General features: G+C 32.3%; 4 protein-coding genes across 5 annotated transcripts; 1 reads left to right on the forward strand and 3 right to left on the reverse strand.

Annotated features, from left to right (window-relative positions):
* Positions 1-9: 9 nt before the first annotated feature.
* On the reverse strand, positions 10-4,777 carry LOC132704492 (F-box/LRR-repeat protein 4). The gene is made up of 11 exons (XM_060674509.1): positions 3,766-4,777; positions 3,614-3,714; positions 3,366-3,557; positions 2,956-3,184; positions 2,783-2,908; positions 2,590-2,735; positions 2,162-2,268; positions 1,954-2,106; positions 615-846; positions 280-475; positions 10-134 (listed from the first exon to the last, which is right to left on the reverse strand). Exons 1-11 carry the CDS (start codon positions 3,949-3,951, stop codon positions 54-56), a joined length of 1,749 nt encoding a protein of 582 aa, XP_060530492.1. The 5' UTR covers positions 3,952-4,777; the 3' UTR covers positions 10-53.
* An 844-nt stretch (positions 4,778-5,621) lies between these two features.
* Positions 5,622-8,247, reverse strand: LOC132705386 (elongation factor 1-gamma). 2 transcript variants are annotated; one of them, XM_060675941.1, is made up of 8 exons: positions 8,110-8,247; positions 7,843-7,992; positions 7,570-7,785; positions 7,061-7,355; positions 6,667-6,771; positions 6,401-6,569; positions 6,052-6,346; positions 5,622-5,969 (listed from the first exon to the last, which is right to left on the reverse strand). In XM_060675941.1, the coding sequence occupies exons 1-8, from the start codon at positions 8,119-8,121 to the stop codon at positions 5,814-5,816; spliced, it is 1,398 nt and encodes a 465-aa protein (XP_060531924.1). In that variant the 5' UTR covers positions 8,122-8,247; the 3' UTR covers positions 5,622-5,813. The 2 variants fall into 2 exon arrangements, with proteins under 2 accessions (XP_060531924.1, XP_060531925.1); XM_060675942.1 differs by lacking the exon at positions 6,667-6,771 and having other exon boundaries at positions 5,627-5,969.
* A 370-nt stretch (positions 8,248-8,617) lies between these two features.
* Positions 8,618-11,117, reverse strand: LOC132704375 (7-methylguanosine phosphate-specific 5'-nucleotidase). Its single transcript, XM_060674340.1, has 6 exons — positions 10,705-11,117; positions 10,455-10,614; positions 10,330-10,392; positions 9,962-10,091; positions 8,921-9,154; positions 8,618-8,861 (listed from the first exon to the last, which is right to left on the reverse strand). Exons 1-6 carry the CDS (start codon positions 10,892-10,894, stop codon positions 8,745-8,747), a joined length of 894 nt encoding a protein of 297 aa, XP_060530323.1. The 5' UTR covers positions 10,895-11,117; the 3' UTR covers positions 8,618-8,744.
* Positions 11,118-11,151: 34 nt separating this feature from the next.
* Positions 11,152-13,531, forward strand: LOC132704374 (alpha-(1,3)-fucosyltransferase 10). Its single transcript, XM_060674339.1, has 6 exons — positions 11,152-11,347; positions 11,399-11,557; positions 11,638-11,857; positions 11,908-12,091; positions 12,155-12,332; positions 12,409-13,531. The coding sequence occupies exons 1-6, from the start codon at positions 11,246-11,248 to the stop codon at positions 12,865-12,867; spliced, it is 1,302 nt and encodes a 433-aa protein (XP_060530322.1). The 5' UTR covers positions 11,152-11,245; the 3' UTR covers positions 12,868-13,531.
* The last annotated feature ends 88 nt before the right edge of the window (positions 13,532-13,619 follow it).

The following is a 13,619-nucleotide window of genomic DNA, read 5'->3' on the forward strand; positions in this document are numbered from 1 at the left end:
AATGATGACAACTTGCAAAAATATGATATATTTCAATGTACCAAACAAATACCTTAAGTCAAATAATCAGTAACTACAAACTGGCAGCTTCTTTGAATAGTGATGTGGGGGTATTGTTGCCTCCATATTTGAACCTGGAATGAAAAAAAGCTAAACAGGAAATTCATTTTTTCATCTTTTTCGAATAAACAAAAATATATTCTAACGTTTATTTCATATTTTATATGGAAATGTTTTTTATAGATTGACTGATAAAAAACATAAATACTAGGTAACTACCTCGTCATGTCTTACTGTGTCACAGAAACTAATGTCAAGCAGCCTCAACTTTGGAAGCAACAATAAAATCTTTTCGCAGAGTTCAGATGTTATATTTTTTATACCCAATAAATCCAATTGAGACAATTCTTTACAGGATAGGATTACTGGCATTATCAATTGGTCACTTGCTCCTCTCCATTCCGATAGTACCAAACTGAAATTGGATTTCAGGAAATTTTTGGAATATGGAAATCTATACAAGTTATGATAGATAAAATGCAAATGTCAAGCACATCTTGGGCATTGCTATACCACTTTTCATAATCATTGGGAATAAGGAAAATCTTTCTTACCGCCGCAACTTTTTACATCCACTGGCAATTTCCAATAGACAATTTCCCGGATCGCTACTTATTAAACACCATCCAAGATCCAATTCCTCCAGATTGCTCAGGTATTGGAAATTCTTCAAACCTTCGCTTGTAAATGATACAGTTTTCCAAGAACTCCAGGTTTTAAGATTTTTGGCGTATTTAACTACAACCTCGATCACGTGATCCAATTGAACTAAATGTTCACAAAGATCTAAAATTTATTATACAGGGTGATTTATTGCTGCGGATCTCTTCACAAAGGTGGCGTGTATGAAAGTGGTATATGGAATGAAGTTAGTTGCCAATAGAATACAGGGTGTGTCTCATAAGTGTCTTACCTAGGCTACCTTTGATGTTTTGAAAAACCCTAAATATTATTTTTTACATTTCGTATTTTTCGATTCTACAGAAAAAAATTATCTCAGGTTATTTTAGTACCTTAATTCTAAAAATTCATGTGTTTCGATAAAGTATGCAATTCAATTTGTTGTGCCGCTCTCTAATGTGGAGACTCTACTAATTGAATTATTAAAGAATAAGTAGAAGTTTCAAAACAAAAAGATTAAGGTGTAGCCACTCAAACGGGTTTAATATTCGGATAGTTATTCACATGAAAGATGGAAACATTTATCACCGATTGAGGGTTACTATATTTGTGTGTGTTCATTGCAGATTTTCAGTGATTAGAAAACTGCAATATTGAAACTATATTAGTATAAATTATTTTTAAAAAGTAATTTTGCTCAATTAATAATTTTATTTTTTAATTGAGAAGTCTGTTGTTGTGTCTCAGTAAGATTTACATAGGTTCATACAAACATGTTATAGTATTTTGCCTGCACTTATTTCACGTGCCCAAGTTTTGTACTAGATCTTCGAAACACCCTGTATCATAAACACTACCGGGAAACAGAGCGACAAGTTCCCTAACAATCAAATGGGTAAATTAAGTCCATGAGCTTTAGGTCTGATCATATAGCTACTAAAAATATAGAGGCCCTGCCTAATGACGATAATACAGAAACTTATGAAACAACTATGAAAATAATTTTGAGAAAGGCCATTCAATCTAGGTATGACCTTGGGGCATTCAATAACCAACATGGCCGGTGACAGATCGTCAATAAGATCCTTGTTGCTCTAGGAAAACGAATTCAATTGTGCAGGTTAGTCATTGAAATGCAGAGGCATGCAGCATATGAATTATTACCGTAGTAGGACACTATATTATCTAATAGCTATGGGTTTGATACATGCGATTCATTTCATATTACAAAACAAAATTCAATCTATGTCTATATGATATACTATGACCTACCTAAAATAAGATTTTCCAAGTTTGGGTTCGCTTTGATAATTTTAATTAGGTCGCTATCGTGGATCTGAGTCAAGCTTAAATCTAATGTTACTAATTTATGAAGATCCTCAAGTGGAGCTGTCGACCATCTATGAGTATGATGCAATCGTAAATCTACAAAACAATTGATGGTCAATTATGCCATTAACACTAATTTGGTGTTACGTACCAATTAGTTCTGAACATTCCGATATGGTATACATCAGTTCGTTGTCCACAAAATAATTATCATTTAAATTGAGATGAGAAAGGGTGGTTTGATTTTTACTTAATAGTCTGAAAATTGCGAGATTTTGCACACTCTTCAATTCGCTTAGGGCACAGAAGTCTGGTTTTAAAATTAATGTTTTCCTGAATCTAATTTGGATATTTCAATTTGCAGTAAAAATGTTTAAATTTTTCAGAAAAGACAAGTTTTTTAAATCGACAAAATAAGTTGTGCAAAGTTTAGGGGGCAAATTTGAAGCACCTCTGCAAGCTTATTTTTAAAGAGTTCTCGAAAAGCCAGTTTTTGCAATTTGCAATTAAACCATTTCAATTACAGTGTAACATAATTATCACTTACTAACTTACAAAAAACTCTAAAGGAAAATTTACCTTTTAAGTGATTTTTGGTATTCATGGTTTAATTTGTGGTGAAATAGCTGATTGGTGTTACACCAAGAGAGATCCAATTTTCGGATGTTAGTGCATGTGTCAGTAAAATGCTTCAATGTGCCGTCATCAACAAGATACCAATAAATCTTCAAAATTTCCAATATAACAATTTAAAAAGTAATCAATTACTCACCTTGAAGCTAATATTTTGATATAAGCTTTGATCACCCGAAATCTGATTCCACTTTCTATTAACTTGAGCACATCTACTTAATGATTTTAAATCCAAATAATGAAAAATATGTAGTACAATTTCATGCTAAAAAATTCAATTTAAGCCGAACCTCGCCCAAAAATTTTACTTACCGGTAGATTTGAAAAATAGTCAATTTTTAAGGGCTTAATATTACAATTTTTATGTTCTATATCACTAACAGTGTGGCATTTTATTGTTTTTTCATTTTTTATTTCTACTAAACCCTTTTTAATCATGCAATACTGCAGTTCTGTGTCTGGCTGGTAACCACCCAGCAACACCGCATCGATAGAAGTGTGGTACTCCAAATGGCTCTGGTTGAACTCCAATCGAACTACACTGAAAGTAATTTTTAGCTACTATTAAGATGGCACTAGACTAAAAATTTGGATATATTTGAATCACTAGATAATTTAGTAATATTTATAAGTAAATACAATAAATTATAGAAGTTTTGAATTTGAAGATAAGTAGTTACCAGTTTTATAAAAAAAAGGTTCATATTGTTTCTAATACATACTCAATCAGACAATTAATTTTTCTAAGGGGCGGGCAAAACTTTCTAGACCTTGGCATACACTTTTGTGGGAACCCTTCCCAGAGCAAATACCATCTTTTCTCCCCTTTTATACAACCCCATATTCTAATAATAGCGCCTGGATTATAAATTTCATAAATACATATATCTCTTGGAATGACAACACTACCAAACCTAAAAGAATTAATTTAATACTACTGCTTCGAAATTATTTTCAAAGAAGTATTTACTCCAAAGTAACAAAATCTTCAGCACCTAACAAATCAAAATCTTGGGTCCTATAGTCTTCTAGCCTGGCATTGCTTTCCTTCCACCAAAAGCCATAAGATCTCTTAAAATGTAGACATTTAATTTTAAGGGAATAAAAATGGCAAACATTTACCAAAAAATAAGCTTCTGGAAAATCACCATAAGAAGGATATTTAGCATATTTGCCAACCAAATTAATAGGCGCGTAGGAATAACTATTGGAACTGTTATATCTTGAACTGTAATTTATTATATGTTGTGCATACTGTTCTAGATAGGTCATCTTAAGCATCTTTTCTACAGGTACAAAGATTTCCATGACGAAAAAATATAAATTCCTTTAAATCATAAACCATGCTTTAAATATTTTCTTTAATAATCGACTTCAAACTTTAAACGTCTAGAACAGCTGATTTCTATTGGTAACTGTTGCCAGAGCGAGAGAAAAAACAAGTAACAAAATTGCCCACATCCCTCAATCGAACGAGCTGTGGCAACCCCGATTCGAAGATGACAGATAATTGCGATTGGTCAGTTACGTAATAAAGCAAATTCTTGGACGGATTCCTGCATAGCATAAATATAAAGTTTACTAGTGCAATCGCGTCAAAGACATAAATGACCGGTACCATAACCAAGGACATGTGCTAAGCAAAGGTGCATAGTTACTTTTCATGTTCATGTATGTCGTGGCCAATAGAAGTAAAAGAAAAAAAGAAGTTACATGCATCAAGTTCAAGTTCAAGTATGCGTTTCACAAAAAAATGTTGGGCTCGACTGCTAGGATCATTCGCCCATTGCCGACTTCCGTCGAGGATCTTCGCTTCTGGTCAACGACCACCACGTACAAAGAAGAAAAATAACCAATAATTTGCTCAGCTAGCAAAAAAAGATTCTGACCGATACCAATAAAAAATCGGCTTCCCCCCGCTTCCACCGCGGACCATCCGGGCCCATCCGGCCTCCATACCGGCGTGAACGGGGAAAAACGACGGGGCCGACGACGATTATCACTTTAAAACATGCACTGAACACTAAAAACACTAAATCCACACAGTGGAAACCGATATCAAACTTTTGAGGACAAAAGCAAGGGATTCTGTCGGGAGCGAACGGAGGTTAAACCGTCCTGTGCAATGCTCCACCACAGAATCCCAGTTACATGCATCATAAGAAACCAGGTTCTTCTACTTCTTTTGCTTCTGTTGGCCAAGACTGCTGGGATCATTCAACCATTTTCTAGGTGAATGGTGATCTTTCTTTATAATGTAGAATGGATTGTTAACATATACTTCATAGGTTCTCAAAAAAAAGGTACTTTGATCGATAGCTCAAAACGGCCTTCCTCGCTTCTCCTGCCGACCATACGAGCCCATTCGGCCTTTAACCAGCTTGGACGGAAAAAACAGTGGGACCGACAAGGATTACAGCTTTAAAACCATCACAGAATACAAACAATACATTTTTCGAATCCATATCAAAACTTTGTGGAACGATTACAACATATTCTGTCGGGGTCGGGAGCGAACGGAGATTTTGGAAACCAGGTTATATTATAAATCCTTCTTCTATGCCTTACATTTTTTAAGCAAAGCAAAGTTAATGTTTATTTGTTCTTTGACGAAATTTAAACTCATAGTTGGTGATGGGCAAGTACTCCTGTACAGTTGGCCCAATGGACAATTTAGGTACATCTGTTCATTGTTCGGCGGTAATTTATTTAAACAATTTTCTACAGTACGAAAATACAGCCACCAGTTTAACTTTTTTAACTAATCTAAGGTCAAAACTTGATCTTGTTCTATTATCTTCCCTACAAACTGTATTCAAATGGGTTGTCATATGGTCGACGCAAAATCGACGCTACACATTTTTATTGCACCACTATTGAAAAAGTGCATGATTAGCTGGTTGTTTATTTGGCTACTTTTAAAGTATGCAACTTTTTTTAACTTTAATTTTTATTTTGAGATCACAAATACACAAATTATTGATGTAGTTATTTAATTTGATTTTATAAAAGCTTGTAAGATAAATGACAGTCTTTCCATACAAGGTTCTAAAAATAATCACAAAAAGAGTATAAGAGAATATAAACAAAGAATGGAACACAAATTTTTTATTTTTCGTTTAACACATGTTAAATGAAAAGATTGCATATGGTGGTTGCCAAATTCATAACTACTTAAAGATCTTTCCCTGGTTGAACTTTCTGTCTCCTTTGTCAGTTCCAGTCCATGAAAAATATTGCTGGACAAGTTTTTTTGTTTCTGGATCATTGACATCTAATTTTTTCCAATCATAAACTTCATAATCTACTTGCCAATCAGGACTTAGCTAAAGAAAATACATTTTAAAATAAAGTAAAAAATAAGTCAAATAATGAACTATAAACTAACACCAAGTAAGTTAAACTTACGGTAAAAGCAAGCTCTTGACCTCTCCACACCCATACTCCGGAAATGGTACTGTTGTTGTCCTCTCCAAACAAACACACTGATGCAAAAGCCTGCTTTCTCATCTTATCTAAACGTTGAAACATTCCAGTGATTAAATTACAGCTCATAAAGACCTTTGTTAATTCTTCAGGATATTTGTACTCTCCATACCAAATTGAATAATTTTCAGGATCGAATTTTTCCCAGAAATAAGGAATTGACTTTGCTTCATCCTCATTGGAGTAGCAACGTTTAAAATCATCCATATTGAAAGATCTACAAGGAAAAACCTAAATTTGGCACTGCTATTTACTAAGTGCATATATTTACCCCTTAGGAAGGGAGTCAAATGGATCCTTGCTTTTAGGTTCAAGGGCCAGAGCTTCATCTGTGGGATCTAAGTCCTCATTTGGAGTTATTTCCTTTTCCTTCTTCGGTGTTTCTTTTTTGGATTTTTCTTTCTTTTCTTGTTTTTTCTCTTCCTTCTTTTTACCCTTTGCTACACGAAAAAGAAGATTTCACTTAACTTCCTTGGTTTAGTTTTTAGCATAGAGGCAATTATTCTTATAAGATTGTAATTACAGAAAACTACTAACCTTTCTTTTTATTCGTTTTTTCCGAATGTTCATGCCTTTCTACCCTTTCACTACTTTTATCACCCTTTGTTTGGATAATTTTATCCAAATTTTTACAATCGGCAGCTTGTAAAATACAAAAGTACGTACTTTTAAATGATTTGTTTTAATTAAGTCATTAGCACTAGTCCAAGAAAATAAATTTTTCAAAATGAATAACATATCAAAAACTAATTTGATTAGTTAAAATTATTGCAAAATAAGCGTAAGCAATATTTCAGGAAATTCTACAGGTAGAACTATTCTATAATTTTTCTAAATGAGAATATGAGATAAATTTTAAACTATACTGTAGAATCCCCATAAAAATTTCAAAAAGAATAAAATGAATAGCAAAATATGTCTGGTAACTTACCATCACCTTGTGCCTGAATTACACTGGGTTGAGCAACTTTGTCACACAGGATGACATTTCCTAACACAGCTTTAAACTGGGATTGGTTAATCAATGTATTAAACCATCTATTTACATTCACAAATTGTTTCCTATAATCAGGATCTAGCACAAACTTATAGGGATTCAAAAGGTTGCAAGCTACAATTATATCAGCAAGGGTAATTCTTTCACCAACCAAATATGTGCGGGTAACTAAATGATCATTCAAAATTGTCAGGGCAGTTTTCATGTCATTCTTTGCTCGGTGAAAGGCCTAAAAATACAATACTTAACTTCAAACAGCCGACATAAATTTAAAATGTTTAACAACTTGTGCGATTTTTAGCTTAACACCAAAAGAGATGTTCCCATATTTAGCTCAAATCAAACATTTGTATACCTCTTTTAGTTACAAAAATTACTATTAAAATAGCAAAATTTGCCTTTGAAAAAGGATAATATCTTTGAATTAAACAGACACATCATACCTCTTGCGAGGTTGGACTAGTTTTAATTATTCCAAGAATTGGAAAGACCCAGGCACAAGCAGCTGGTAAAATTTCTCCTTCAGCAAAACCAATCCATTGTAAAATTTGAGCCTTGTGATAGTCATTTTTGCCTCTAAGTTGTTCATTAGCGACATGAAAGGCAATCGCATTGCTATCTTGTAAAGTTTTTCCATCACTTGATTCAAAGGCTGGAACCTAAAATTCAATCATTCCCATAACCTCAAAAATTACAAAAACTTTAAATATAAATACCTTGCCCCATGAGAATTTCTGCTGAAATTCTTTGGTTTTGTTTGTTTCACCGAACACGAAGTTAGGATCTACTTTGATGTTGGCATCGGAATATTGGGCGGCGATCAATGCCTTTGCGGCACGAAAGTTATCAGGATAGGTATATAGTGTCTACAAAAATATCAACAGAATTAAAAAACTGAAATACTTAGGGATACGTTTGCAAACGAATCATAAAAAGATTATTGTAAATTTTTAAGATAATTGAGGATATTTCTCGTTACTTACTCCAGCAACCATCCTGTTCCAATTTTTCCAACTAGAAGAATCGTAAACCTGGCAACCAGCGTTACGTAGAATTCAAAGTCGCCATCTGTTGGTGTGTGGGCAAACACAAACACAAAATTTTAGATTGCTCGATATCTCCAAATGAATCGATAGTTAAAGCTGGAATATTTACTAAATAGATCTGATATTTACACAAACGGAATGATAATATTAAGATGAATTATACTATTTATACTATTGTTTTTTGATAATTCTGTTACATATGAAGCATATAGTGAATATGGTTCATAGAAAATAAATATGCACCATTAGTGGAGCATTTTAAGCCTACAACTAAACGAATATTGTTTGAGAATTGCTCTTTAATAATAACCATCACAAACGTACCTTTAAAAATTTGCACCATTCTGGCATAAATATTAACAGAAACAAGTAAATTTCTTCAAAAAAATTTAAGAACTGTATACTGTATTTTTAGGTATTTGTCTGTTTACACTTTTATTCTTCTGATATTGTAGTTTTGAAACAACATATATTTGCTTTGCTTTATTAATACATACAAGAAATAAATAATAAAAAACGAGATTCTATACATTGTCATGGGAAAGCCAAGTATCACAATCTAAGCATGGTTTTTATTCACAATGTGAGTTTTTCACAGAATCAAAAATTGCTTTTGGAACTTCCATAGTCTGATCGTCAATGAGAACAATATCAAAAGTGTCCAAATAAGATGGCAAAGACTCCTCAATCTAAAATACAAATAGATATTGCCAAAATAGGGGTAAATACAATAAAAGTTTTTACCAACCCGATCATACAAAAATCCAATTTTTAAAACAGTCTTCAAGTTGTCCATGCCTTTGGCCATTTCTGCATCACCTAATGAGTCACCCATAACAATAACATTTTCTCTGTCTTGAACCAAATTGTAAAATTCTGTGTTTTTAATGGCATATTCATTCTTATTCAGTACATGAATAATTTTATCTTTGAATCCCTGAATCACTCCACTACTGTCATAATTTAGGAAATTCGACACAACCTAACAAGAAGCAACACATTAGGAAAACAAAGCCTAAGTTGACTTTGTAAAAAATTACGTTATTACAATAATTTAGTTCATAGTAGCTGTAAATAGTGTTGTGTCAATCGTACATTTTACGAGGACCGAATCAATCAGTGACCGATTTCAGAAAGGACCGAATCATTTCAATCAAACATTCATTTCAATATTTTTTGATGCAAATAGTCACTTAATCTGAACAGTCCAAACAACCGATTGAGATTCATTTGAATTTGAATTATTGTTGTGTCCATTTGTTATGTTTTCTATTCTAGTTAGTATAATATTTAGCTGTGTTCTGCTTTTTATTGAATCATGATTTTATCAAAATAGGTGCTAGGTAGGTTGTACCAGTAATACATTAATTTGTTTAAAATCAATAAATGTGTGGAAATACATATTTCATTCAATATTCAATTCATCACATAAGCAAATCTACCAATCGATGTCGCAACTCAATACTGTAGAATAATTATAACAATACTCCCATTCCTTTTCCGTGGCCTGTCTCAGTCATGCATTTAAATCTCAAACCATTCAAATGAAACGTATTCCAGCGAATTCTATTTGTTTTGGTATGGTCGGTCGATCGGTTGTCATGTATTTGGTCATTTCAGAACGGTCAGGGCGGCAGCGAAAGAGAACAAGGTGATCGAATAGTTACGAACAAGCGGGATTCGGTCTTTCGATCCTATGAAGTGATTGAAGCAAAGTGACCGAATCAATCGCGATTGACACAACTCTAGCTGTAAAGGTACCAAAAGAGTTTGTATGTATCACATTTACCTTCACATTGGGCAAGTAGACACCACCCTGTTGTAAAATAGTAGCTACTACATCACCACATCCTGCGGAAAATACTAAAATTGGAACATTTTCCATTGCCAAATCATCAAATAGTTCTTTAGTGCCATCTCTAAAATATTCCTAAGTTTTAATAATACAAAAAAAGGGACTGGGATTTAAGGGTTATGCACTAATACGAAACATTTTGAAACACATTCCTTTTATATATGGTTCCAATACTTTGCAAGGAAAGTATGTTTAAACTAAACATTGGTTGGACTAAATTTTTCACAAAAAACCTTTAGCAGCAGTTCACTACAGCTTTACTATGTGTTAATCAGAAAACTATCAAATAAAATTGTGCTTACCTCAATGAAGGTTTACACTGTAAACAAACCTCCCCAATTTCTTTTGAACTTATTGACAATCCCCTGGAAATTAATTTGTGAAACTTAAATTACACAAATTAATTAAATAATCAATTCAACTTTACTTAATGGCTTCTTCAGATTTCTTCCACCACATCTCCATGTGAGGAATTTTTTCTTCAAGAGACATTGTAGGATCTATTTCTATAGGATAATATTTTTTTCGTAGCTCTTGGGCAGTGGCTAAAAACTGTTCAGTTCCTGATGGACATCTACCAAATATAGCTGAAATAAATTATTTTGAATTTTCATATATTTCGACGATTTTTTTTGTTAGTAACATATTAAAAATAAGACCAGCTAAATTAAACCAACCGAAACTGCTAAGATGTGGTATTCCATTTTCATGTTGCTTTGTTATTGTCCTATCAAAATCTGAAACCACTTGAAGTCTCTGGATCCCTCCAATTATCAAATTATTTAGTATTTCGTTCACGTGATTTGGATTTTTCATACGCACTGTATTCTTGGTTAACAAACCAGTATCTTGAATTATATTTTTCATCCTGCGACTATAAATTTTGAGTTGTCGAATTAAGATAGGAATTAAAAGAGGTATAATTGGCAAAAACAGTAAGGCTTCAGATATTTTGGATATTTAAAAAGGAAATATATTGGGACAAGAAACTACAGGTTATTTTCAATATAATCCCGGCTTTGTCACTGACCACTATCGACTTAACAGTTATTTAGCTAGCCTTCCCGAACAAACACGGCTAAAGCTAAACGTTTTACTAATTTAAAAAAGTATGAATATAACCTCATTTATGTACTTAAAACGGAGGATAATTCCAAGGTAGTTCAAAACTTGTTTGTATTATTTTGACATTTTACGATTTGCGCTTAACGTATAGTGATGCCTCTAATATTAACTCCTGTATATATGTTTGGAAGTTTTAAATGGAAAATATTTATCAAAATTATAATTCTCCAAGTTTTAACTTATATTTTGGTTAAAGTTAGAAAAAAAATATCATCTTTTCTCTTTTTTTAAGTTTATATGTTTTAGCTCGCAGTTTATATATTTTATGAGAAGGTATATATACGTCCTGTTATAGTTTGGTGGACTCCTTTTATGCCTAAGGAAATGAGAAAAATAAATTGTCAACATGAATATGAATGTTTAGTGCTTAGTAGATATGAAAACTCTCCTCAAGATTTAGTAAAGGTAAATTTTTAAAACATATGGATATGTTTGGACAAGATATTTGTTTTTTTTTTTATAACAATCACCATATTTTTCTATAGGCCTATTTATTCTATGGTAGTCAGATTAAAAATGATGACTTTCCATTACCGAGATCGAAGGACGTTTTATGGGCAATTTATCATGAAGAATCTCCCAAAAATTATGCTCCATTTCTTCACAAAGAAGTGCAAGCATTATTCAATATTACAGCCACTTTTAGCAGATTTAGCGACTTTCCTTTAACTCTTAATTATCTAGATAATATAAATTTATTAACAGGTGCAAGAGATAAGATAGATGTTGGCAAAAACAATTTAATTTGTTCAAAGATAAAAATTTTTTTAGATCTGTTGAGGTGAAAAATTTACTTTTGAAAAATTTTGCTCCAGTTTTGTATGTTCAGTCCAACTGTGATACTCCCATTGGTCGAGATGGAATTGTAAAGGAATTAATGCAGTATATTAATGTTGATAGCTATGGACATTGCTTAAATAACAAGAACTTGCCTGATGAGTATGTGTCTGTCTGTAATTTTTTTTGTGCTGGCAGTGTTAATTCGAATTTTCTCTATTTTAGACTTTTAAGTGTTGACAGGCTTGATATTTATAATAACAAATATATAGACTTTGTTTCAAAATATAAATTTATAATTGCTATTGAAAATGCAATTTGTGAAGATTATATCACAGAAAAATTGTGGAGACCCTTGATAGCTGGCTCGGTTCCAATTTATTTAGGTTCTGATCAAGTGGAGGTAATTATTTATTGAAAAAATACATAGTAAAGTGTTAAATTTTATACAATTAATGAAAATGTTCATTTCTTTTTAGGACTGGTTACCAAATAATTCTTCAACAATATTGGTAAAAGATTTTCCCAACATAAGCTCCTTAGCTAATTTCATTGCTAAAGTTAATGACAATAACACTCTTTATAATGCACTTTTAGAACACAAGATAAATGGAAAAATAACTAACAATTTTTTAAAAAACAATATTATATTAGATTCTAGTAATAGCCATCATTCTATTACAAACTTTGAATGCTTCATATGCAAAACAATTCATGAAATGATAAGAGAGACCAATAAGAATCCACAAAAACAAAGAAAGCAAAATATATACAAGTGTGATAGACCTAGTGGAAAGATGAACACTTGGGATCAACATTGGGACATTGGAAAGTGTCAAGCAAAAGCTTTGAAATTTTTTCTAGACAAGAATGTTCCATATTCTTCAGATGAATTTGATGCCCAATGGAAACTCTTTTGGAACCAGGGCAATTGCTAAATTTTGCATTCAACTGCGTTCAACTGTGCTGGATGTACCATGTAGCTACTAGATAATTGTTAAAGGCTGATACTTGATATGCACATGCGCGAGTCATTTTAAACCTGGTTGCAATAAATAAAACATTGCTGTGGCCACAGTTCATAGTTTTTAGTTTACCAGGGAAATTTTGTCAGCTGTATATTTTCAAAATATACCTGTAGAGTATAAATTTTATCATATTTACAGCCCCCATATTATCGATTAGCTAAATGAGTACAGTTATTAAAAATTGAGTGGTATGTTTTGGCGATCACACTTAGTTAAACTAAACGCAGTTTGGTATGAAGGATATTTAGGTATCTTGGAAGATATTTTCTGTCAACAAAACAACATTTTTCATTTTGTTAAAATTAAAAAATTTTCATTCGCAATAAATATTGCCGCAATCTAATTACCATTCCATAAGTATCATTTATTATTAAGTATGGAATTCCGCAGAGCCCATTACTTTTTGGATCTATTAAAATATACTTTTGAAATGATGGCTTTTGTCTTTGTTTAATCTCCTATTTAAGTTTTTGCTTTTTTTGCGATTTTAAAAGATTTCTGCGACCATTGGTAATAATTGTTTTAAGATTTTTGGCCATCTGCTTATACTGCTCCCCGTTACAAGAGATTTTCTTGCAGATTCAGAAAAAACTTTATTTAGTGAAACCAAATTAAATGTGTTAGACTCTGCAAATTGATGGAATGACAGTATAAAGTGTAAA

The sequence above is a fragment of the Cylas formicarius genome, unplaced genomic scaffold, assembly GCF_029955315.1.
Source record: "Cylas formicarius isolate icCylForm1 unplaced genomic scaffold, icCylForm1.1 PGA_scaffold_7__23_contigs__length_41026272, whole genome shotgun sequence".
Taxonomy (NCBI): Eukaryota; Metazoa; Arthropoda; class Insecta; order Coleoptera; family Brentidae; genus Cylas; species Cylas formicarius.

Excerpts from the sequence above, each read along its gene's own strand:
- LOC132704492 (XM_060674509.1), bottom strand. The coding sequence starts at position 3,951 with ATGGAAATCTTTGTACCTGTAGAAAAGATGCTTAAGATGACCTATCTA. Across the intron at positions 3,715-3,765 it reads TTCCAGAAGCTTATTTTTTG|AGATCTTATGGCTTTTGGTG; the intron begins GTAAATGTTTGC and ends CTACATTTTAAG. Across the intron at positions 2,269-2,589 it reads TACCAAAAATCACTTAAAAG|ACTATTAAGTAAAAATCAAA; the intron begins GTAAATTTTCCT and ends CGCAATTTTCAG.
- LOC132704374 (XM_060674339.1), top strand. The coding sequence starts at position 11,246 with ATGCCTCTAATATTAACTCCTGTATATATGTTTGGAAGTTTTAAATGG. Across the intron at positions 11,348-11,398 it reads TAACTTATATTTTGGTTAAA|CTCGCAGTTTATATATTTTA; the intron begins GTTAGAAAAAAA and ends TATATGTTTTAG. Across the intron at positions 11,558-11,637 it reads CTCCTCAAGATTTAGTAAAG|GCCTATTTATTCTATGGTAG; the intron begins GTAAATTTTTAA and ends ATTTTTCTATAG.
- LOC132704375 (XM_060674340.1), bottom strand. The coding sequence starts at position 10,894 with ATGAAAAATATAATTCAAGATACTGGTTTGTTAACCAAGAATACAGTG. Across the intron at positions 10,393-10,454 it reads AAATCTGAAGAAGCCATTAA|GGGATTGTCAATAAGTTCAA; the intron begins GTAAAGTTGAAT and ends ATTAATTTCCAG. Across the intron at positions 9,155-9,961 it reads TCTACTTGCCCAATGTGAAG|GTTGTGTCGAATTTCCTAAA; the intron begins GTAAATGTGATA and ends GCTTCTTGTTAG.
- LOC132705386 (XM_060675941.1), bottom strand. Across the intron at positions 6,772-7,060 it reads AATTCAGGCACAAGGTGATG|CTGCCGATTGTAAAAATTTG; the intron begins GTAAGTTACCAG and ends GTATTTTACAAG. Across the intron at positions 6,347-6,400 it reads TTTGACTCCCTTCCTAAGGG|ATCTTTCAATATGGATGATT; the intron begins GTAAATATATGC and ends TTTTCCTTGTAG.